General features: G+C 33.7%; 2 protein-coding genes across 2 annotated transcripts in view; one reads left to right on the top strand and one right to left on the bottom strand.

Annotated features, from left to right (window-relative positions):
- Nucleotides 1–1,478, top strand: part of LOC125859892 (cell division cycle protein 27 homolog B-like) — a 6,060-nt gene extending 4,582 nt beyond the window's left edge. The window contains exon 5 of the mRNA XM_049539742.1: nt 1,294–1,478. Coding sequence (XP_049395699.1) covers nt 1,294–1,357 — 64 coding nt within the window. The 3' untranslated portion in view covers nt 1,358–1,478. The remainder of the gene's footprint in view (nt 1–1,293) is intronic.
- Nucleotides 1,479–3,143: 1,665 nt separating this feature from the next.
- Nucleotides 3,144–17,703, bottom strand: LOC125859893 (regulator of telomere elongation helicase 1 homolog). The gene is given in 26 exon segments (XM_049539743.1): nt 3,144–3,385; nt 4,774–5,364; nt 5,459–5,478; nt 5,481–5,522; nt 7,546–7,651; nt 7,736–7,793; nt 8,272–8,387; nt 8,493–8,552; nt 9,386–9,472; nt 10,304–10,372; nt 10,452–10,482; nt 10,606–10,688; nt 10,772–10,863; nt 10,974–11,057; nt 11,060–11,127; nt 11,217–11,271; nt 11,274–11,357; nt 11,492–11,537; nt 11,669–11,796; nt 12,259–12,435; nt 12,723–12,879; nt 13,001–13,148; nt 13,221–13,302; nt 16,150–16,298; nt 16,496–16,752; nt 17,484–17,703. Coding segments are annotated over 26 exon segments (3,057 nt in total). The 5' UTR covers nt 17,586–17,703; the 3' UTR covers nt 3,144–3,220.
- Between the last annotated feature and the right edge of the window lie 6,853 nt (nt 17,704–24,556).

Here is a 24,556-nt window from a genome sequence, read left to right as displayed (position 1 = left end):
AGTAAAGTAAAGAATAGTATAGACGCTGCATCATCAGATGTTTGAACTATGGCCAACCTTTATTAACTTAAAAACTTGATTCTTCTATTCTAATGTGAAAATTATTCTCGTATTGAAGTGTAGTATGATGGAGAAGAATGGTAGCATAGACTCAACATCATTTCCTTTTTCTTTTAAGTACATAATTTTATGGAAACTGCACCATCAAGTATTTGAACAATGCCAAACTTTATTAACTTAAAAGATATTGATTCTTCTATTCTTATGTGAAAATAAACATTTCATTAATGTGCAGAATGGGTTATATGAATTAATAAGATTCTTTCATTATTTTTTCTTGAATATCTTTTTGGCTAAATACCTAGATAGCACCTTAAAATTGACACCCAATTTTGGACCTCCACAATATAAATTAATCATCCAGCTTCTTAAATTCCAAATGACTTGAAACAATTGACTTTATAAAATTTTAAATATTTTTCAAGTAATTTTATAATTTTTATAATTTTAAAAGTAAGTTATATATTCCATATAATTTTGTATAGATTTATTATATTAATATTTGAAAATCATCTCAAAAAGATTTTAGTTTTACTTAAATATTTGGTTAATTAGTTTAGCTAATTTATAGTTTATACTTTTGAGTTAATTAGTTTAAAATTAAATTAATTATTTTATTTTGTTAAGATTAAAAAGCTTGTTAATTAATTAAAATTAATTCGTCTTGTTTAAATTTTAGCCAAACTCTCTAAATTAAACTCAATTTGACAATTTCTTAAACTCCAAGATCTAACCCATCTTTGACCTCCTACTTCACTCAATTTTGAGACCAAAATTTTGGGCCTTTTTACAAATTTCCAGCAGCCCACCTTAGACCCAAACCCAAGCCCAACTTCCTCAATTCTAATTTTTCTCCAACTTTCAGCCTATTCCATAATACAGAAACCCACTTCCAGCCCAATTCAATCAACAACGTTCCAAACAACAATGTTCGTTCACATGACTGAAGAATATCAAGTCCAATTGATTGAGGACTTGGGAAAATTTGATCAATTAGTTATTAATATTTAGTCAAGTGGACTAGTTATAATTTTTTTGATTAAATTTTATTAGAAGTGTTTTTTACTCAAACTTGTGGTAACTTTTTAAAATTTCGTTATTCAATAATATTTAACTATTGATTTTTCTTGTAAATAGTTAGAAGTCAGTGATGTTTGTTAATTTTTATCTTAGTGTATTTAACTTCTAAGTTAATATTTACTCACTAATGTATGTTTTTTTTCTACTTTATAGGTTATTCGTAAGAGTAGTTGAGAGATATGAGCATATCAAGTACAATTTATGTTCAATTTTTTAATTAAATTAAAGTTAGATGAAACAATTACTTAAGTGAAGAACAAATAACTTTGTAATAAATTATTATGCGATTTTATAATTTTTGTTTATTTGATAAGATTGAATAAACAATTGGGGCTATTTTAATAGTTTTACAACTTATGAGATTTTTATGTTTATGAGAAAATATACAACACAAAAATTCCATATCGCATGTCCAAACAAACCTTCAATTTCATCTCATGATTTCATATCATGATACCATATCGCATGGCCAAACGGGCCCTTAATTCACCTATTGGTGTTGTTTTCAAATTCTCTTATTTAATGAGTGATAGCATTAGCAGGCAGCACACTGTCAACATGTGTGCTTCACCTGCTTGCTAACTCTCTTCATTTCAAGGAGAATTCCATTTGCAGCATAATATTGTGATCATGCGTGGGACCCATTTCTTTATTTCAAATTTGATTTCAATATTTAGTAATATGATAAATCGGTAATTATAATTTCTTTCAATTTCAAGTTTAGGACTGAGAATCATGATCTTTTAAAATTAAATTGATATAGTTTATATTTTTAAATTTGATTTCAATATTTAGCGGTATGGTAAATCGATAATTATTACTTATTTCAATTTTAAATTTTCAACGTATATATACTCATAAAATACAGAATTATGGCTTTTAAAAATTAATTTGATTACACACAAAAAATATTAAATCAAGATAAAGAGACTATATAAATTGAGATACAAAATATTATTAGTTACATTTAATAGATACTATATAAATTGAGATAAAAAGAAATAGCAAATATAATTTATAATACTTTTTGTATTATTAGCTAAGTATATTTTAAATATTATTTTATCCGTTCCTTTTTAGTTGTCATGTTGCGTTTTTCAAGAGTTAATTTGACTAATTTTCAAAGTTAAATTAGATTGCATTAATTCAATATTTTAAAATAAATTTTTAGATATTCAAAATTTATACGAAAAATACTATAAATTGCAACAATTTTCATATCAATATGATAAAAAAATACTTCTTCAAATATTAATCAAAATTCATATTGTTTAACTCTTAAATAGGAAATTAAGACGACCAAAAAAAAATACAGAGGGAATATCAAATATTCTCCTTTTTGAATATTTAACTTAGAAGTATATATATATATATACAACAAATTGAAAATTAAAATATGTAAATCAATTTTAAAAATCAATCTTAATGCTTGGACCCGTGCACAGCGCGGGCATTTTACTATCCAAGAAATGTGAATATGCAAGCAGCACTCCGTCAAAATGCTTGCTTGCTTATTCACATTCATTTATGGCCCACTTCAATTGCCATTCAACATACAGAGGTATATTTTCCACATTTATTCTCTAACGGGCCCACTTTACTTGCCAATTCCACCACCAATTTTAAGTTTTATCACATATTCACTCCGTCTACTTTTAATTATTGTGGTTTTCTTTTTTAGATTCAAATTATAAGAACTTTGACTAACAATTTACGATATTTTTTTTTATCATATTGATATATAAAAAATTGCAATTTATAGTACTTTTCGTGTAGTTTTTGAATATCTAAATTTTTTGTTTAAAATATCAAATTATTGTAATCTAATATAACCTAGAAAATTAGTTAAATTGACTTTCAAAAAACGTAATATGACAATTAAAAGTTTATTTGGGGTCCACTTCAATTATTACCTCCAATTGTCAATTCTTCAAATATCATTCTTGTGAATGTCAATCTTTATTTGCTAATAAAAAATTTGTTGACTCTTAGAATTTTATTGTGCCTCATAAAATTGGCCGGAAAGGATAACATATATTATTTGAAAATGACCTAAAATGACTAATAATCACAATAATTATCAACTTAAAATATTTAAAAGACATAAAAAAGTTGGTTTATCAGGAAGAGAAAATAATCTTGTGATAGATTGAAGAACTTGGCCTATCTTCATTGCTTTAGACTTGAGTGACTTCATATACCCGACGAATTCATGGTATTCTGTATCAGTATGCTTTTCCCTGACCTGCATAGGAGATCACAGCAGAAACGCTCAACTAATAACCCCAAATTTTGTTACTTATACAGTAGAAGTCTTTGCCAGTTACAAGAGATAAATTCAAGATGGGAAAATCTCAAGCCCAATGGAATACTGTCCTTTCTAGTAAAGCAATGATAAGTAACTTGTGAACAATGAGCTTGTAAAGGTTAATTTTAGAAGTTGATGTTAAGAAAGTCCAATAATATAAAGAGGGAAAAGGGTTACATTTGCCCCTGTTCTATCTGAAACTAATCAGATTTGCTCTCCTATAGACTTTTTTATTAAGTTTTTATTTTTTTGATATAGCTTGCCCTCCTTTAGACTTCCTGTTTTTGCCCTTGACCCCTAACAGAGCTTCAAATTGAAGGTAATTTTAATCCGTAGTCGAGCATTGGGGGTTAAATCTGAACCTTTTTAGTGAAAGAATTTGAATACGTGGAGACCACCTATTATTTCACGCTGGAGCTCCATTAATTGCAAGGGAATATACAGAGACTTTTTCCTAACCGAAGGAGTATGAATTGAACAAAAGTTTCAACGGACGGCAAAGTTGCTCAATTTCGGATAGTACAAAGACAAATTTGGACCTTTTACCTAAAAAGAAATGCAAACAACTTAAAAGAATGACCTTACAAGTTCCATTTGGCAATGCTAAGCCAACTTGGAATTCATATAATTCCACTACTTCACAGTTTCAGACACTTGTCTAGATCGAAGAGACGCATTTAGTAAGTCTTATATAGTCTTGTCCAAGTGACTGGTGTATCCCAGTTTATCCATTAGTGATAGAAGAAGATCCTGTTTCACACCAGAATTACTAAGTCTTCTCATATTAGTCTAAATCTTGAATCACCCAAAGAAAACCCTAGATCACTACCATATAAAGAGGAAATGCATTAAATTTCCTTCTGCTTCATAATTATGTCAACTTGGTTCTTCAGCATGGTCACATTTGTGCACTCACTCAATAGTCAATGATTATTTAATGTACCAGAGTTTCAAGTACCTGTGAAACCAGAAACTAGAAAAAAGAAAATTTGTGACAAGAAATAGATACAACATAATAAAATACCAAGATATGCTACGGGTTCCTATATCAATCAGCAAAGTGTTTTCAAAAGAAAATCAAACAGAACAGCAGAAATATCACCATAAATTAAATAACATAGGGAGTTTGTCATCAAAAAAAACATAGGGAGTTATGTGAGATACAGAGGCAATCTTTAGTTGCTCAACATCACTGACACTAAATTGAGATAGACAAAAAGACAGAAACGCCACCACTGCAGTTAAAGCAAGAAAGACAAATGCTGTCCCGCACGCTAGTACACATAAAGAGGTTGATATAGGAAGAGTAAATTTCCAGCATTTACCTGAACAAGAAAAGCCGATCCTTTCTCCTCATTATTGCAAGGTGCAGAGCTAAGAATGCCATCTTCATTTTGCAGGTCAACTAACCCTGCAGTCTTTCGTGATGTCCTCTCATCTTCAAGAAGGTTTGCTCTATCTAAATTACTGTTTCGTGTACTTTGGTTATCAGAGTACTGTGACTTCTTATTATTCAATAAATATCTAAAGTCACTTTCTGACAACAGGTGATGGGCAACTGAGGAACAGTCAGGACTATCATGAGGCTTTCGAAAATGATCACTTTGACAATCAGATCCTGTTAATGCTAACCGAGGCCTCTTCGTAGAACAAGGTGCAACAATATCTTTTGGTGGTTCATCAGCCAATTCATGTTTCGTCAAGTCAATTATTTTCTGATTGCAAATTGGCATGCCTATTCGTCCAGGGACCAATAAATTACTTGCATGTTTTACGGCCAGAATCTTAGCTAGCTTATCAGATCTAAGAGATGATTTATTAGCAGGAAGTATGTCTTCCAGCCTACCAGGGCTGTTGCCTTGCTTAACTGAGGAAGACAATTGATTAGTAGAGCCAGGAAAATCCACTGATGAGACCTATGAACAGAATCATGTGAAGAAAGAAATAAGAAAAAATGTGCATTACTGTCATATTGACTTTAAAAGATGCACCGACACTAAATTAGCTTACCAGAGAGGTGAGAAGCTTTCAAAGTGAAGTTGAGACTGAGAGTTTCCTACACTCTCTACTGTTTCTGCAAGAGAACCAGAATCAACAGGTAACAACAATGACAGTAATATGTAATAACAATAACAAATTCAATTATCTCAGTGAGGAAACAGCCTCACTTTCCCCAAACCCCCCTTGTGGGATTACACTAGGTATGTTGGTGTAGAAGTGAGGAGGTATTATTTGACTCAACTAATGAAAGGAGACGGAGATACAAATAATTTGACAAAATCACTAAAAAGCATGACAAGAATGAACATGTTGCTTCCTCACTATGCTTCACACATGAAATTATGCTGCTTTCACAGGCTCAAATAGATTGAGTTGAAGAACTTGTTTCAGGGTTGCCCAGTGAAAGAACTTTCATAATCTCTTTTGCTCTCGGATCTAATTCTCTGCTTAGTGACTCGGTCTCTCTTTCTTTTGAAGCTCGTGCAAAGCGGTGTTTTGATTTCTATACAATTATAAACCTACACACTATCATCAATGAGGTTGAACTAGTTTAAACTAAGTTCCAATTGAAATGCGCTCGCCCAATTTATACAGAGTGAGTATAGACTTGCCAAAAATAGGTGAGTTACGCAATCATTGTCAATTTGTAGCCTTATATAAAATACACCAGAGTTAGTCATTGAATCTGAACAAACTCATTTATTAAGCTTTGTCTAAATCCCTCAATTGACTTGTTGCATCAAAGATATTGGGTATCCAAAACAAGAAAAGTTACCATCCAATCTACTCAAGTGTACATGAAATGAGAAATCAACTGTCAATTAAGAAGGTGACATCTATTCAACAGTAATATCAGATTTTTTTATAAACTCTACTAGAGAGCTGCCATTAGATCACAACCAAAACTAAACCAAATTTTGGCTGTAAAAGGGTTTGTGCCAAAAAAACATGAGTGAAAATGGGATTCATAAGCTAACAACAACTATGCCCCAGTCCCAAACAAGTTGAAGTCAGCTATATGAATCGTCACTTCTCTATTTAAGCTCAACTCATGTCATCATCGTACCAACTATTAGAAGTTCTCTAACAAGACCAAAACCTATTTTTTTTCTATCTTTTGGTGTATCCTGTCAGAAAGGAACCGCATGTGTTTTAATGGCATCTCAACTCCAACCTATTCACTCAAAGCTAAATGTTTGGCTAACCTTTTTAGTTGGAACAATCTCAACACCGTATATAGTGCTGACAACTATTTTTTATTTTCTTAGCTCCCTGAACTTGGCATAGAATCATTTGTACAGGAGCTAGCTATTTCACTTCTTTTGTACTGTCTGGCCTCTCTGCATCTGCTTGGTGACTGAATTTCCCTTGATAAAAAACATCACCTTTTTGCATCTATTTCTTACATTGTTCCCATCTTTAGCTAAGTTTGAATTGAATCCAAAAATTTGTAGGTCTTTGAGAAAACTTCCTTCCATATAACTCTAGGTTTACCCCATCCCCTTGTAACACCTTCACTCGCCATAGTTTTGCACTTACGGACCGGTGCATTTGTCGGTCGGAAGCATGACATGGACAAACCTTTCATGAGCTAACTACCTACTATATTATTTTATATATAGACTAGCTACAGTTGGAGGAGAGCAGGAAGCATGTTAGAGAAGAAATTATTAAGCATGTCCACGCACACCCATTGATTAGCTTGATTTTTCAGCGGAACCAATCAAATGTAAGTGTATTTCTTCTACGCTGAAACCAAACCAAAACTGGAAAACAAGACTGAACTGCTAATTTGAGTTCAGATTCTTTTTGTTTTCAACCAATGCTCTCACCCACTCCTATAAATATACACCCCAAAATATCTGAACCATAACTAAGCAGAAAACTGAAACCGGTTGTCAACACAACCTTTGATCTAGAGAGATCTATCTGTGTAAATCCTAATGTCAACCTAGGACTACTCCCACAGAATATAGTACCTCACGTGTATCACATCAAGTGATCTAGGCAAAATGGCATCAATAAATACAAGCAAGAGAGTGCAACATTAAGCCAAAACAGAGTAATGTGATTTTCTTTTACTAGTTTTACTTTACCCTTGTCATCTGGTAGCATCATTTCTAGCTTTGTAGGGCCACGGATTCTTCCATCACGAAAAAAGCGTGTCAATGAAAAGACTACTTCCCCAAATTTGGAATGACACTGGACAGTCAAAAAGATGATAATTTAGAAAAAGAAAACAAAAAACAAAAATAGAGCAAAAAATACCAATTAAAACAAATCAACCTTGATATGGGGTTGTATCCAACGTGATATCTGTGACTGACGATTGGAGTATGTGAATCTGCTCAAGATAAAGGAGAAGTTAAACACAGATGTTTCAAAATTGATGGGTCACTCTATGCAACAGGCAGAATGATGACCAAATGACACACAGTAACTCTACTTCTGCAAATATGCAGTGGGGGACGCCCCTATTGTGAACTTCCTTTTAACAGATATAGTTGACTCATGGCAATTCCCTTAATTCCAACAGTATGAAAGACTGTGTGTTTAGTATCGACATTCAATATCAGAATGAGCTTAAGCAATCGAAACCAAGTCATTCAACTATCCATCCAGTATCAAAGGTTTGACTAAGTTGTAAGCAAGATATTTCACTACCAGCTTAGGCAAATAAACTCTAGCAGCATTCTGGTCATATGTACAAGGAAAAAAGAGCAGCCAATATATGACAGCAATTTGGTGAAAAGTTGGCACGACCCACAGCCTGATTATTGCTCCAATATATTGACTGCAATATGGTCAAAAAGGGTATATACCTTTCATCACAAAATATAATTGCTCCAAAATCATGTTTATGACGAATGACACGGCCCACAGCCTGATTAACTGCCCTGGTTGCTTGTTGAGTATACCAATCTTCTCCTGTTAGGACCTGCTACATCACTTTTTAGTATGAATATGCCAGCCCTCGGGAGAGGTGGGATCAACAAGAAACAAGCCCAGAAGTACCTAAACACCTTTTTGGTTTGACCTGTACCTTAGATCCAGTTGGTTGCAAGGCCATCTGTTGATCCAGGAATTCGCGTTTCAATCGAACCTGATTCAGACATACGGTGCACAAGGTTTCATTTGACATTTGTATGAACAGACAACAACGCCGAGGTGACAACAGACTAAGTTCAACACATTTATTTATGATTTAATCAGATAAGTGCAACACATATTTTTAATTATTGACAAGTGCAAAACATTTTTCTCCAAAGGAAATTAGAGCCTCAGATCAAAGTTTTCAAATGAATTGAAGATCAAAGTACTCCATCCCCTGGGTTGCTTTCATATATTTGAATCAACAAAATTACCACAAACCAAATGATATCAGGAAAGAAGTAAATTAGGAAACATTAGTTGTTGAATCCAAAAGGCATGCCCGCTCTATAAAGCTGTTGAAAGAAGGGAGGCTTAAACTTATGCTTAATGAAGACGGAAGAATTGAGGGAGATATTCATCCTGAGGCGGAGGATAGCCCAGTTAGAGAACAGAATCCTTCAGCATCAAAGAAGAAAAGCAAAGGACTGAAGAGGCAACTCAGGGAGAAGAAGTATAAGGTACATGCTAAGTTATTGGATGTTATGTTTTATACATTGTTCCCCTCCCCTTTTACTTGGATGTGATGTACTTGAGCTGAGGGTCTTTCGGAAACAGTCTCTCTACCTCCACGAGGAAGTGGTAAGGTCTGCGTACACTCTACCCTCCCCAGACCCCACCTAGTGGGATTTCACTGGGTATGTTGTTGTAGTTGTTGAAGATGATATATCAGGATGCAAAGTGACTGGATGTAAGTTTTTGTTAAAACAAAACTAGGAAACACTTGAATCACTGAACAACTCCAACGAGAAAATTGACACAATAGCAGTGATTATGTTCACAAACCTTAGGATCGGTCCTTGTGGCGAAGGGGATGCCAGTGATCACAACAGCTCTACCAGCGTGGTCAGTAAAATCCAGCCCCTCACTCACCTATGTACCAATCAACCAATAATAAGGAAACATGATCAAAGGGTGTCATTTATAACACTACTATCAATGATCTAGGATAACCTGAATGTATACCATTATATAAGAACAAAGGAGCATATATGCAGTTAGGCACTACATTTTCATATTTAAACATTTAATACAATTGGTAGGTCTCTAATTCATTTGACACATCTTCTATGAGATACCCAGCTGTATGCTTCACCTTCTGTAGTTGCGAATAACTTAGATTTACAAGTTCAATGAATTATGTCCATTTTTACTAGGAAATTTCTGCTATTAAGTTACACGCTTTCTCAATGTACAACTATGATAAGTTTATATAACAGTGTGCACAAAGGAATAAGATATGTTGGTCATTTAAGTTTTTCCCCTTTTATATTTTAGACGGAATGTAGATTTTCCCTAGTAAGCAGAAATAATACCACGACTTACCAAAAAGAGACATGTCTCTTTTCCTTTTCTTTTATAAGCAACAAACCCCATGTAAGTTAGCTTGCCAAATTCCAACTGTGCTTAGAGGTACAGTTCGAAGGAGTATGGGCCCATCCCTCTACCCTACTTCCACTTAAATGTCAGGCTTAAGTCAAAGGCAGCATTCAAAATCGTGACATTGCATGCATTGCATCCTTACCATTGAATCAAACCCCAGGCATAACAACCCATCATGTCAAATCACTACTAGTTTAACTATGTCGAAGACTTCTAGAAGTATCTGCTACCCACTAATAACATAAGCTTGTATTAAACATTCAAAACTATACAAATTTTATTATCAAGAGCTAAAGAAACATTTTTAAAATAGAAACCTACTTTTCCACGACAGACGGCAAAAAATACAGCCCCAGATGCTGATTTGTCCTTTAACTTGGCCATATAGTCCTGTCGAGGCCCAACACATCTCAGTCAAATACAGACACAGAATGCATAAAAGAAAAGTTACAAAAATTGTATGGCGTACTTCAATTGCCGTTGGGAAAAGGGAAGATTGTCTCGGTCTTAGTTGCACGGACTCTTCACTTTTGATGCCGCACCCGTGTCGGATTCTCCAAAAATACACTACATTTGGCGAATCCGACACGCACCCGTTGACATTTTTGAAGAGTCCGAGCAACATAGGTCTCGGTTCAACCACAGGCAGCTTGTGTTTGCATATCCTTTCCCATATTGTGCTTGAACCCATTGAGATTGAATGTCCCTGAATATTTTCATAGCCCAAAATTATGCTCACAGAAACCAATGCCGAGCAGATGTCAATTCTCATTATGTCTAGATCCTTACCAAAGTTTTCCAGCAGCCAATGCATTGCTCCAAAATGTAATATGAAGGAAAAAATACAAGAAGGCCATTTGGTACAACGCGAGCGAAATTGACTGAAGCATAAAATTAAAAAGAATAACATCCATCAAAAACATTATCTGGAAACATCATCAAAAGTTCACAGCTGCATATACACCACATTCCAGTATCACATTCCACATACCAATGGCATTCCCAAGCTCTTGCTTGTATTCAATAGAATCACGTGTCCTGTATGATGAGTTGAATGTATAACCAGAGGGCCCACGGGTACAGCACCAGCCCATATCTGATTGTCTGATATAACATGAGGGTTCTCTAAACGTACTGGAAAATCTCTACAAGCAGCAAGAAGGAAAAGAGATGGGAAACCAGAGCCCATGCCAGAACAAAAATAAGTAAACATTTTGGGATAGATTGGACTCACAACTTCAATTCCTCAGCAAAGGAATCCATTGGAGATAATGTGCCAGAAGTCAAATGATAGATCCAACACCTAATCTGGAGAACTGCTCCATTGCAATACCTGGATTGAAACACCACCAGCTCAGTGTCCTAGATCCCTTGCCTGCAGCACATAATCGAAGATTAAAAATATGAAGGGGGAGGGTTAAAGGTTAAGAAAACAAAAAACTATGGAGGACATAGGTATCCGAAGAACTGAAGCTATGTTTGCACTATGCCGAAGAGGAATTTGGCTACCTTTAAAGGAATCCATGCCATTTCCTTGAACTTCCTGAACATGAACCTGATAAGACATGAAACAACTTCAATCAGACAACTGACTGAGAATCAGGATTTAGTACAATCGTACAAGTCTCAAACAAAATCATTCACAACCGGCCAACCAAAAAAAGGCAACATAATCTCCTAACTTACACGATAGTATTGAGCATGAGGGTTCCCATCATCTCTGAAAATCTGCTGTAGAATGTCACCCATGCTTTCCAATCTGCAGACTGTGCTTTTTGACTTGTTTGTTTTTCCATCTTCAGTAGTGTTTGTATCTGATTCAAGGAACAAGAATTCAGTGATTTCAAATGGAGAAGCACCATACAAAGCTAAAATAAATACAAAACACCCTGGCTACAAAAGCTAAAAACAACTCAACTTTTTTCTGCCCCCTTCCATTGCATGGAACACATTTCCTTTTTTTAACAAGTAATAAGTGAATTTCATTGCACAAGGAGTTAACCTTGGTATACAAAATAGTACATTTAGCTTCTAACACAACTCACATCATTAACATTAAGCACACTTTCTCAAGCAAATACAATTTAGACCACATTATAACCAAATCTGAACTCAAGTTTAACAATTTTGGACCACTAAAACTATAATTAATGAATTGAAAGCTAAGTTATTAATCTTCCTGCCAAGTTAAACAGTGCTGCAAACAACCATTCATTCCAGAGTAGATCTGATACAAGGTAGATTACATTCGGAAGGTCAAGGCAGTAAGAACTCACCTTCTTCAAGAAGTACAGTTGCTTCCTCAATTATATCAATGAGCATGTTGGCCGTTTTCTGTGTGCTATTTAGATCAGCAAGAAACTCATAAATGTATGGTCCAGGCTTCGTGAAACCCAACTCTTTTGAATCAATGGGTACTTCACCAATTTTTTTCTCAAGCTTCAACAGAAGTGCTGCATGAGATTCATACTGTTAAAGAGTGTGTGGCACCCATATACTACCCCAGATACAAAGGAGTTGAAGAAGTAAATTTAGTATGAAATAACAGAGAGGAACAAATAACAAACGAAAGTAAGAGGCAACTTGATTGAACTCTAATGAGAAATGTCTCTTAGATTGTAGTGGACCTTACAGACACGTCTTGAACAATTAAAGGCAATGAACTATACGCTAAATACCCATGAATAAAATCACGTCAAATGCATCTATCATAACTTCATTCAGCAATTAACGAATTTACCTCTGAGAATGGCAAAGTTATCGGGATTACATGATTTGTCACTTGACATCTCCCTCCTTTCTATCGAAAGGTCTATACAATTTTTAGCTTCAGAGATGCAAGCTGTCAGAAGGCCAGAAGAAAGGTCAAAAGAGGCTGCATCAGCACACAAGCTTTCCTGGTTTTAAAAAAGAAACGCCAAAAAATATAAAAATTGAATCTTAAATTACAACAGAAGAATGATGCAAAGGTGAGCATTCTAAGAAAATACTGATGCAACGGTTGAAGGTGCAATTTACCAAGTTATGAGCTTCATCAAATATAAGTATACTGTTTGTCCACTGAATATTCAAAGACTTTCTGTATCCGCGATCAATAAGATAATTGTAAGGCGCAAATAATATGTCCACAGTCTTGTGAAGTTCTCGTGATACATAATATGGACACCTACAAAAGAACCAGAAGTGAGTCCAGTCGTATTATCAGCATTAAATGACAAGACCCACAAGAAAAACCTACGGTCCACTGCTTCTTCCAATGTTAACCAAATCCTCTATGTCAATAGGCTCCTCTCCGAGACTAGGATTAATCTTCATGAACTCTGTGTATAACAAGACAGCATAAACAGTCATAATTCACCAAGCACAGTTAAGACAAAAAGTAAACAAAAGAAAGTCATATGCTTAGTTACACAATCACCTTTTATGTTTTTGTATAATTGTATTAGATCGACAGAGAGTCATTAGCCTACCATGATGCTTTCTCCAAGGTAGGCTGCCTAAATCACACCCCCTTGGGATGCACTTCTTCTCTGAACCATGTGTGAGTGCAGGATGCTTCGTAGTCCAGACTACCCTTTCTTATACACATACTTTTACTTTCATTACCTCATCTATTTTTCCATCACTTTTGGTAGGAGGCAAGTGCTAGAAAGGCACCCGAAGCTAGCTTAGGGGTATATAGCAGAGTTTCTCTTTCTCAAACATTTCTACAATGTAAGATAAGATTTTTGGATCGTTATGGAGTCTTTTATTTTTTTTACAAATTTCTGTTGGCACTACATGATCTACCTTTTTTTATAAAGGACACTACATAATTTACCACTAAGTTTTGTCTGAATCTTTTGGAAATATCTAAACGACTATCCTTTATAATGTAGATTGTGTTGGGGATATATTGTAGTTAGCAAGTCATTTCGCTTTCTATTTCTTTATATGCGACACTTCATAATTTACCATTAAGTTTTGTCCGAACATTTTTGAAATTTTCATAATTTACCATTAAGTTTTGTCCGAACATTTTTGAAATTTCTAAACAACTATCCTTTATAATGTAGATTGTGTCGGGGATATATTGTGGCTAGCAAGTCATTTAACTGAAATGATTCATTATATGGATCTCAGTCCAGATGAGATAGTGCTTAACTTCAGAGAGAAAAAGTTGGTCGAGGGGGGATGAGATCTTGATAATCGATCTAGAAAATCAAACATACTAGTGCTTCCCCGTGACTCTTCATGCTAAACAAGATATGGATCTGGTCCAGCCTTACGATTGGCTGTCGACCCGTCAAATAAGGGTCTCAATAAAGACGAAATAATAACCGAAGCAAACAAAACCAACAAAGACACAGAAGAATGGCATCTTCTTTCTGAAGAAACTTGTTCATACTTTATCACCTTTTTGAGACAATGAGGGGTGACACATATTTGGGAATTTAGAAGAAGACCTAGCACTTATTTGGTCCTTTGAATGGAAAGAAAGAGGAGATATCCCAATTGGTATAGACGACTGAATGTCGAACCATATTTTTGTGTACGTTCTCTATTTTGTTACTACTTGTATAGGTTTTACTCTCCGAAAGCATCAATATAATGTTACCTCATCAAAAGAAACATTTAATCTTTCTTAGATCACCAAAAAACTTAATAAAGAACTGTTATGTTATTTGAGTTGTTGCTATAAAACAATCATTAATATATCCAATCTCTCTGGTTAAATGGTCACAAGAGCCTTCAGCCTCAATAACAACGATTCACATTGTTCCAGATGTAAACACTCAACAAAAACATGTAAAATGACAACAATGATGAGAGAGAAAATACGAGTTGACTATACAAGCAAAACTATTCACGACATTCCAGAATCAAACTGCAAAAAAGAACATATACCTGACATGTGTTACAGGACAGAGCAAGTAAGAAGTTTACCATACAAGCAATCAACCTGCCATTTAATACAGCTTAAGAGACAATTTGCCTAAATCCTTCAAAGAAATTTGCTTAAATATCAAGGTTCAGATGTTTGTCTCTTGATCACAAAGTTATATACAGATGAAGTATTTGTAAAAAACCATGTCCTCTTGTAAGGTTTTCCACATTTGGTATACTTCTTGTATACGGGCAAGCTTTTGCCCCTTTTCTAATGAAATTAATTACTTTATCCAAAAAAAAAAATACAGAAAAAGTAAAATTGTATCATGATAAGACAAAGAAAGTACAGGTTATTTATACAAGCAATCAACTATTCATGATCTTCCAAGAAATATCAAAGAAGTCATATAGCAGACATGCATTAAAGGACAGAGGAGGAAGAAGTTTAGTCATATGTGCAATAAACCGGTCATTTCATCAAGCTAACGAGTACATTTGGCCTAAGGTCTTAAAGAATATCTTCTTAAAAGATCAAGGTACACATTTTGTCTCCAGATCACAAAGTACATACACGGACAAAAAGAAACGGTAATCATGATGAGATAGAGAAAGGAAACATAAACTATACAAGGAGTCGACTATTTATGATGTTCAAGAAGTCAAAATACCAAAGAGCATATAGCTGACATATGTTATAGGACAGAAGAAGTAATAATTAACCAAACAAGCAATTAAACCAGTTATTTAATTTAGCTAAATAGGACAATTTTTTCAGTGTTCTTCAGAGTTATCTGCCTAAATATTCAAGGTGCAGATGCTTGTCTCCTTATCACAGAGATCATACACAGATGATGCAACAATACAAGGATCAAATGATAAATTAATAATTGATTCTGAGTTTACCGAATAAAGTATGATCAAGCAAAAAAACAAGTGCATAGTGACTAGTATTATGAGGGGTCTTGATATGTCCAATCATTATATATTTGGATATACATACTTTCTTAGTATCAAAAGTGTTTGACATACTGACATACAGCACCAAACTAGAAAGCTAAATAAATTCCTAGCAGTATCACATACCACATGTTCCACCGAGTAAATTTGCATCTTTGCTTATTTGTACTTTCTAATAAAATAAAGAGTGCAATAACCTCCTTAGGAGAAGAATACACCTGGGATGTGGGAAGGCTGAAGCATAAATGACACTAGGAACATTTACAAGTGAATCAATAACCAAAAACAGAATCCAGCTCAACCATGAAGAGTTTGAGTACAAGCAGATATGCTTAATATACCTGCAACGCGAGAAAAATGGGCACAATAACGTTTTTTGTGTTTTTTGCAAAGTGCATGGCAGGCATTTGTCTGTGTTTTTCCACGCAGCTGACTCACTTCTTCATGAATGCATAGTTGTTCCCGAGACCCTAAGACTACCATTTTGGGCCTATACATCACATTATATTTGACAGAATCAGACACCTTATGGCATACGTAAATGTGAAGTATTGCAAATAAGAAATCTTCTTAACAAAATGCTGCCACTGAACTAGGAGACTATTTGAAAGACTTCAATAATATGCAAACAGTAAAAGATAATAATAAAGCCACATGTTCAATAATACAATCACAATTTGACTCTACCTATAGTTGGTCCTCTTTAACTCTTTCACCACTTGTCGAATTTGGCTATGTGTGCGTGATGCATATACAATACTCGGTAATGTTGAAGATTCAGATTGAGAAGACTCATCAGACTGCTGGCTACTGGAAATATGATCTCTTCTTCCACTCTTCCGGACTGAGAAACCCCCCAAACTCTTCCTCCAAGCCAATGTGGCACAAAGAAGACACAAGGTCTTCCCAGTCCCAGTTGGACTCTCAAGCAATGCGTTAGATCTCTGTCGCATCACAAGCATTCGTCAAGTAAAACAAGAAGCTTTTTAAGACTACACAAAAAGAAAAAAAAAAGAAAAAAGGAATACAGCCATGGAAAAACACTTCATGTAAACATAGTTAATCTGTACTTTAGAAAATATATTGTATATATCATGTCAGATGTTAATTCTACTCTTCAGGAAAAAATTAGTAGTGCAGCTGCTTACTGTGAAAACTGAAAATACCATGTTGATTGGACCATCGAGTGGCAAGGTCATAGCTAAGGAAGGTGGTTCAATTAATTCCTTTTCGTTGGAACATCATATTGCGCAAAAAGGACAAAAACTAATTATTATTGTTTTCATATATACAGAGAAACTTTTGAATCCCCTTGACATGAGGGAAGTTCTCAGTGTATTGGCAAAGGTAGTTCAAAAATTTCTTCAGATAGCAAATTCGAATTTTTTGAATCCCCTTGTTAAAAATCCTTGTTCCACCAGTGCAATCACGTGTGATTATCAAGAAACTACAGAAATTAGGGTAATTTTCCTAATTCCCAACAACAGAAGCCCTATTCAATCAAAGTATCTAATGTCAAATGGTTACTAGTTGAAACATTAAATTCACTAAATACTTCAAAAATTCAGCAGAAAAGACTCCTTCGTTCACAAGCCATTAAAAAACAAGTACAGTAGCAATGAAGTTGTATCCAAAAACCTTAAAACCCAATGAATGATGAAAAAAGATATAATACATTTTGAAGGGACTGAATAACTTTTTCCATGTAAGCGATCTGGCAATCGTAAGCCTCGTAAGGGAAATCGACATCGATTCCCCTAATTTTGTAAATCGGCATCTTGTTGAATGCGACAATTCGCTTCGACTGAAGAACCCTAACACTGTATCACATTGAAAAGCCTTAAAGGTTTTCCCGCCATATAATTCCTGCGTCTTTAATACGGCGTCGTCGTGTTTTCTTGAATCAAACTGTAGGATCTTTATATTGTCGATGGGCGGCGCACCCGACCCGTTTATATAATGGCCAAAGTTTTACGTGGAATTATTAAGAAAACGGAAAATGTTCAAATGTACCCTCGTATTATGTGAAATTGAGCGAATTTTCCCTCTATTTAATACTTCTGCTCAAATAGGTCCTCATTGTCAAATACTTAGTTCAAATATGATATTATGTTCATGATTTTTTCACTTATCTAATTACGAGTTACTACAACGCATATTAACAATAATTGTGAGAAATAAAGGGGGAAATTAACAACAATTCTAAGAAGTGAAGAAGAAAATTAAAATGCTTTTACTTGGAATACTGATTTTTTTTGTTAAAAGTAAAATTTCAATATGTATAATAAATTTCAACACTAGTGTCCATGAGTAATTATCAGCATATACGAATAATTTTTAGGAGTTTACGAGTTTAAATTAAATCCATATGAAAGAATATATTTATATTTTTTCAAATTTTTCTTCAAACCTCTTTGAGATAAATAGTCTTTTTTGTGCAATTCTAAATGTGAAGTAAGTCGAGAATAGCTTTAATTGGCTCACACATGGAAGTTCGTAGAAAATATGTATTTTTGTACATAACTGGACAGATTATGGAGACAATTAGTTATGTGGACATGGAAAATGGATTGTGGGAAGGAACAATGATATTTTGACACTTGAAAATATCCTTACATACCTTAATTGTTCCAAATACCCAACAAAAAATATGATCATGGAAGGAGAAAAACGTCCACAAAAATCTTTCTTGAATCTTGAAATGATTTTTTTTCAAAATTCTTAAAATTGTGGTGTAGAATCTGGTTGGAAATTCATAACTAATGACTAAGAATACTTTGCAATACATTAAAGTAACATACCTTAGTGCCAAAGGGTGAGGAGAGGATATGAGAGGAAAAGGGGAGAGAAAATCGTCCTAGGGTTGATGAGAATGAAAAATTCGAAGAAGGAAGTTTTTAAAAAAAGGCAAAATGATTTGGTGGACATTATACTTGTATGAGCTTGTATTGTGAATCCTTATACTTACCTATTTGTCAAATGAACCCTTAAACTCAATAAAACACAATTTAACAAACTCATCTGACCATTGACCAAGCTTATGTGGCATTAGATGTCTGAGTTGGCAAAAGTGTGTAACTACACGCCTATTAAGGTGAGTGAGGAGCATTTTTACTTTAAAAGATATTAAAAATTATAAAAGAAATATTTTTTAAACCATTAAGTAAAAAACTTTTCTTCTTCACCCATTACACCTCATTTTCAGTCATATCCATCCCCTACCCAATCCCTTTTTCTTTCTTTTCCACAATTTATTTTCATCTATTTAGATAATCTTGGGCACCTACTTGAGTCCACTAATTCACCGACGAAGGGAGAGAGCGGTGCTGGTGGTGCTCGTCGGACACCATTGATACGCAGTAGAGGGAGAGAGAGAGAGGTGTGGGTGAGGGTGCGAGGATCTAATAATAGCGGCGAAAAATGGTGATGTGTTCAGCTAGAACTGGTGTGGTGGCTTAGGTTGTTGGTTTAGTGGAGGTGGGTGAGGGTGCAAGGATATAATCATGGCGGCGAAAAATGGTGATGGTGTTCAGCTAGAACTAGTGTGGTGGCTTAGGTTATTGGTTTTGTGGAGGTTGGATGAGGAAAGGAAAATGGTGATGATGTGCGCCGGAGATGAAGGCGGAAGGAATATGAGTGGTTTCGTCGACAAAAATTACGACAACGTCAACAACTTGGGCACTGAAACAGTGGGAATGGGAGAAAATGTAATAGGTTTTACTTAAAAGATTATTAAATTTTTATTGTTTTACCTTTAATTAAATAATTTTGATTAATAATTTTTAAAATAATAATGACATGGCATTAATATATCTGATGTGGATATGACATGTTATTTATGTAAAAGAGAGTCAGCTACACACGTGGTTGAAGGGGGTTTAAAAGGCTCATTTTGATTGAGTTTAAGAGTTCAGTTGACAAATGATTAAGTAGAAGGGTTCACAATACAAACGCATACAAATATAAGGGTCGACCAGACCCTTTTGCCTTAAAAAAATTGTCGGTTATTGCGCGATGCCAAAAGTGCAGACAACACAACGGGAATGTAATGACTACTCTGATCGCATAAATAAATAGAATGTTGGAATTTAGGGAGCAATTATACGGTCGAAAGTGCAGATAACATAAAGAGAATGATGGATGCACAATTTCCCAATTCTTCTACTTTTTAGTAAAACGATCATAAATTTTTTTGTAGAAAAGTCTAAATGACAGATGATTTGATGGAATAAAAATTAGACTCGTAGACCTTTAATTTGTTATATAATGGACATATAACTTTTTATATTCTAGGATAAATATATGTTTGAAGTTGACTTTTGTATGAAAAATTAATCGATAGAAAAACTTTTAGCTCAACTTTATATTTAAGTTCTCTCATGACCTTGATTCATACCCAATACACCTCCCATACCTAAGACTCCACTTTTACACCCAAGTACAAACAATTTCACTGGGTTCAAATCCATTTGTGTACATAAAATGGTTCAATATAGTCCAAAAGTACTAGGTGTTGCAGAATTATTGCTATCACTAATTGATTAATAATATCCATGTGCCCAAAATGATAGACAAGTTCGATTTGAGTATTTATCGATCGAATTGATCTACATGCTTCAAAGTGATAAAACACATATGCTAATAAATGAAAGTATTTTAAAAATAGATTTACATGATTGAAAATAAATGACATGATTAAGGTGAAGTAACCATTTAGTTCATAGTCACTAAATGAACAACTCTAATTGTTAAAGGTTGTTAATAGTTAAAGGAAACAATAATATTTAAATTGTTAATGTTGAAGATGGAGGAAGCTGATGATTAAAACATGTCAAAGGAACAAGTCCAACGAAGCTAACCGACGCGTTTACAGCACACGAGTTTACAACACTACTGTAGAAGTAAAGTCACACTAGGATTAGATTACTTATATCGACTAGGCTGCTACTTATTGTACTAGCTGAAGTCGACTATGATTAGATTACCACTAGGATTATATTTCAACTAGGATTAGACTATTTATAATTGTTTTATTATTATAGTAGTAACAAATATTGTAGTAGGACTCTAAGTATAGTTAACTTAAGACTCTACAATTGTCTCCTTATATAAAAAGTATGTACTCAACAATTTTATTAATCAATACAATCATTGTTTTCTCTAATCCTAGATGTGAGATTTTTACATAGTATCAGTGCTTAAAAACTTTCCCAAAAATTACACGATAAATTGCAATGGTCCCTTCTAACAATACTATGTCGATCTCCTCACTTCACCAACTCATTGCCGCTTGCGCCATTAAACTTAAGCCAACAAACTATCTCATATGAAGGACACAAATATCTCAATTGATTCAGGAGATGAAACTAACATATCTCATCACAAAGAATGAACTAACTAAAAGTAGTTGTTCCACTAGATAGGCTTCTAGGAAAGTTGCAGCGGTTGAGAAGGATGCAAAAGATAGTGGTACCATTGATGATTGGAAGAAGAAAAATGTGTTACTAAGGAGTTGAATCTCAGTCACCTTGACCGAAGAAAGCATGTACCTAATTGTGGGCCGCTCAACTGCCAAGGAGATGTGGGAATGCTTGGAAAAAGCTTATCTTCAAGCAACAAAAGATAAAAAGTTTCAACTTAAACAACAACTACAAATTGTTGGGCTATGAACCAAAAAGACTGATGAATACATTAAGGAATTCAAAGGCATACGTGATGGCCTTGCAGCTATTCACAAACTTGTGGATGAAGATAAAAAAGTAATTAATTTTGCAAGAGGTTTAGGTCTCAAATATAAGATCTTCAGGACTTTCATATTAGGTAAGACACCATATCAAACCCTTAATCAATTTGTTAATGCTCTCACGGGTTTTGATATAAGGGAAGATGAAGAAGAGGTGCCACAACAAAACCATAACATAGTATTATCTGCTCAAGGAGAAGGAGGAAGATGAAACAACAACATCAACTCCAGAGAAACAGGTTTTACGGCTGTTGGACAAGGAACAGGTTCTCAGAACACTCAATATGGATCAGGTTCTCCAAATAATCAAAAGTTTCCCAAGTGGAAATAAGGAGAGAAATAGTATTGAGTCATGTCAAATCTGTGGTAGGAATTATCATATTGCGCTTAAGTGTTTTTACTAGTGGGACTACTCATATCAATCTGTAGATAAACTATCACAAGCAACGACCTAACATTATATTCATACCAAAGCATTGGCAAAACAAGTTTTTGATGGGTATTCAAAGCAAGCTAGGTTAACTGTTCCTCTACTCTCTAGTTTGAGGGGAAGTGTAGAAGATGAAGAAAGCTGATGATTGAAACATGTCAAAGTAACAGGTCCAACAAAACTGACTGACGTGTTTACAACACTGTTGTAGAATTAGAGTCACACTAGGATTAAACTACTTATATATATCGACTAGGCCGCTACTTATTGTATTAGCTGAAGTCGACTAGGATTAGATTACGATTAGGATTATATTCCACCTAAGATTAGATTATTTATAATTGTTTTATTATTATAGTAGGACTCAAAGTATAATTAACTCATGACTCTACAATTGTCTCCCCATATAAGGAGTATGTACTCAATAATTTTATTCATCAATACAATTATTAATGATTTCTCTAATCCTAGACGTGAGAAGACACAAATAATTATTGACGTAATAATGACATAAAATTATCATTGGCATAACGACACGAGTAATCGTGGACATAATAACGACATTGGCATAATGTCATGAGTAATCGCGGACATATGTAACGACAAAAAATAATTGTTGACATAATTACCCCTAGGTCATAGTCGCTTAACTAACTAATCTAACGGTTAAATGTCGTTAGTAATTAAAGAAAACACTAGTAACTAAATTTTAGTCTACTTCAATCAGATTCTCAAATTGTTGATATAACTACACAAATAACTGTTGACATAATAACGACATAAATTGATCATTGCATTATAACGTCATGAAATGATTGTTAACATAACGACACAAATAATCATTGACAAACGACACGAGTAATCATTAACATAGTAACACTGTAAATTGATCGTTGACATTGCAACGATAAAAGATGATCGTTGACACAATTACCATGAGTTCTTAATTAGTCACTTTACCAACTAATCTAATAGTTAAAGGTCATTAGTAATTAAATGAAATAATAATAATAATAATAACAACTAGGCTTAACAGTTAAAAGATCGTTAATAATTAAAGAAAACTATAATAACTAGGTTTTCTTCCAATTCGATCAGATTTTCAAATTATTGACATAACGACGCAAATAACTGTTGACATAAAATGATCATTGGCACTATAACATCATAAAATGATCATTGACATAACAATTTGAACAATCGTTGATATAATAATTACGACGTAAATTAATCATCGACATTGTAACTATAAAATTATTCATTGCTATAATTACGGCGAATTCTAAATTAGTCACTTAACGAATTAATCTAACTATTAAAGGTCGTGAGTAATTAAAGGAAACAATAATACCTAGGTTTTCTTCCCGCTTTAAAATTTTAAATCATTGATATAACGTCGTGAATGATTGTTGGCTATCTTTTTTAATTAATTACGCCATACTAACTAATAACTACATAAATTATCAAACTAAAAACTCATATAGTTATAATTGTCCATAATATTGATCATCATAAACAAAGAAAATAGCTAGATATTTGTTATTTATAAAAAATGTTCTGCTTTCATAATTTTTAAGTCAGGTGATATTTTAAACTTGAAACGGTCGATAGTTCCTAGGTAATAAATTAACAAAAGAGAATCAACTAATGAGGTTAAAAACGGGTGTTTCTGAGCAAATTTTGAAACCTTTCTCAACCAACTGATTTTGTTTTCTTCAAGTAACAACACATTTGATGTAACATACGTGTGACTAATTGCACAAATCATGTTTACCTTTTTTTTTTTAAAAAATAAAAGAATAAAAGTATTCACCCAATCTCGATAAATAATGCATTTTGTTAATAGGTAATTCAATTTTCATCCAATGTAAATTCATTTGATTTTTTATATTTAAATACTGAAACTGATTTTTCAAAAAAAAAAAACGAAAAATAACAATTTATCGTCATTAAAATGTTATATGCACTCAACGTCATTAAAATGTTATATACATTCAAAAGCGTGACATAGTTCAGTAACAATTACTTGTTACTCGTGTTATATATGAATTTATGGAGAAATAGATGTTTTTTTTTTAAAATAAAATAATATCTTCTTTTTTGATAAAATATTCCTTTTTTTTTACCTCATTATTTTTGATGTATAGCTAGCTTCCAAATGACAGGTGTATTCTGTGAATTTGTAATGAGTAGTTTTCTGTTGTTTTGTGAGTGTGTTTAGTATTTATTAAGGTGCTAACCCAAGGCAATATTGCTCATTAGGCACGTAGCAAAAAAGAGAGCTATTTATTTTACTAATATAAAACTCTCTCTTTTTCTCAAAAAATGATGAACAATCAACTCACCTTTTGGTATGGCTTCCAGTTTTTCATTCATTCAAGTTGTTTATTAGTAGTATTCTTTTTAATTAATACAAACTTACGTTGAAAGCTGCATTTATTTTTTTACATTTTCTTACTAAAAGAATGTTAGTGCTAAAAAACATTCTTGCAGGGAACTTTCAGACTTCCATGGTTCTACTTTTGTGAAGTCCAAGTTTATTCCAAGTCTGCCTGGTAATTTTCTACAAAAAAAA

The sequence above is a fragment of the Solanum stenotomum genome, chromosome 3 (assembly GCF_019186545.1).
Source record: "Solanum stenotomum isolate F172 chromosome 3, ASM1918654v1, whole genome shotgun sequence".
NCBI classification, from domain to species: domain Eukaryota; kingdom Viridiplantae; phylum Streptophyta; class Magnoliopsida; order Solanales; family Solanaceae; genus Solanum; species Solanum stenotomum.
Note: the sequence above shows the minus strand (reverse complement) of the source record. Positions and strands in the feature narration are given on the sequence as shown.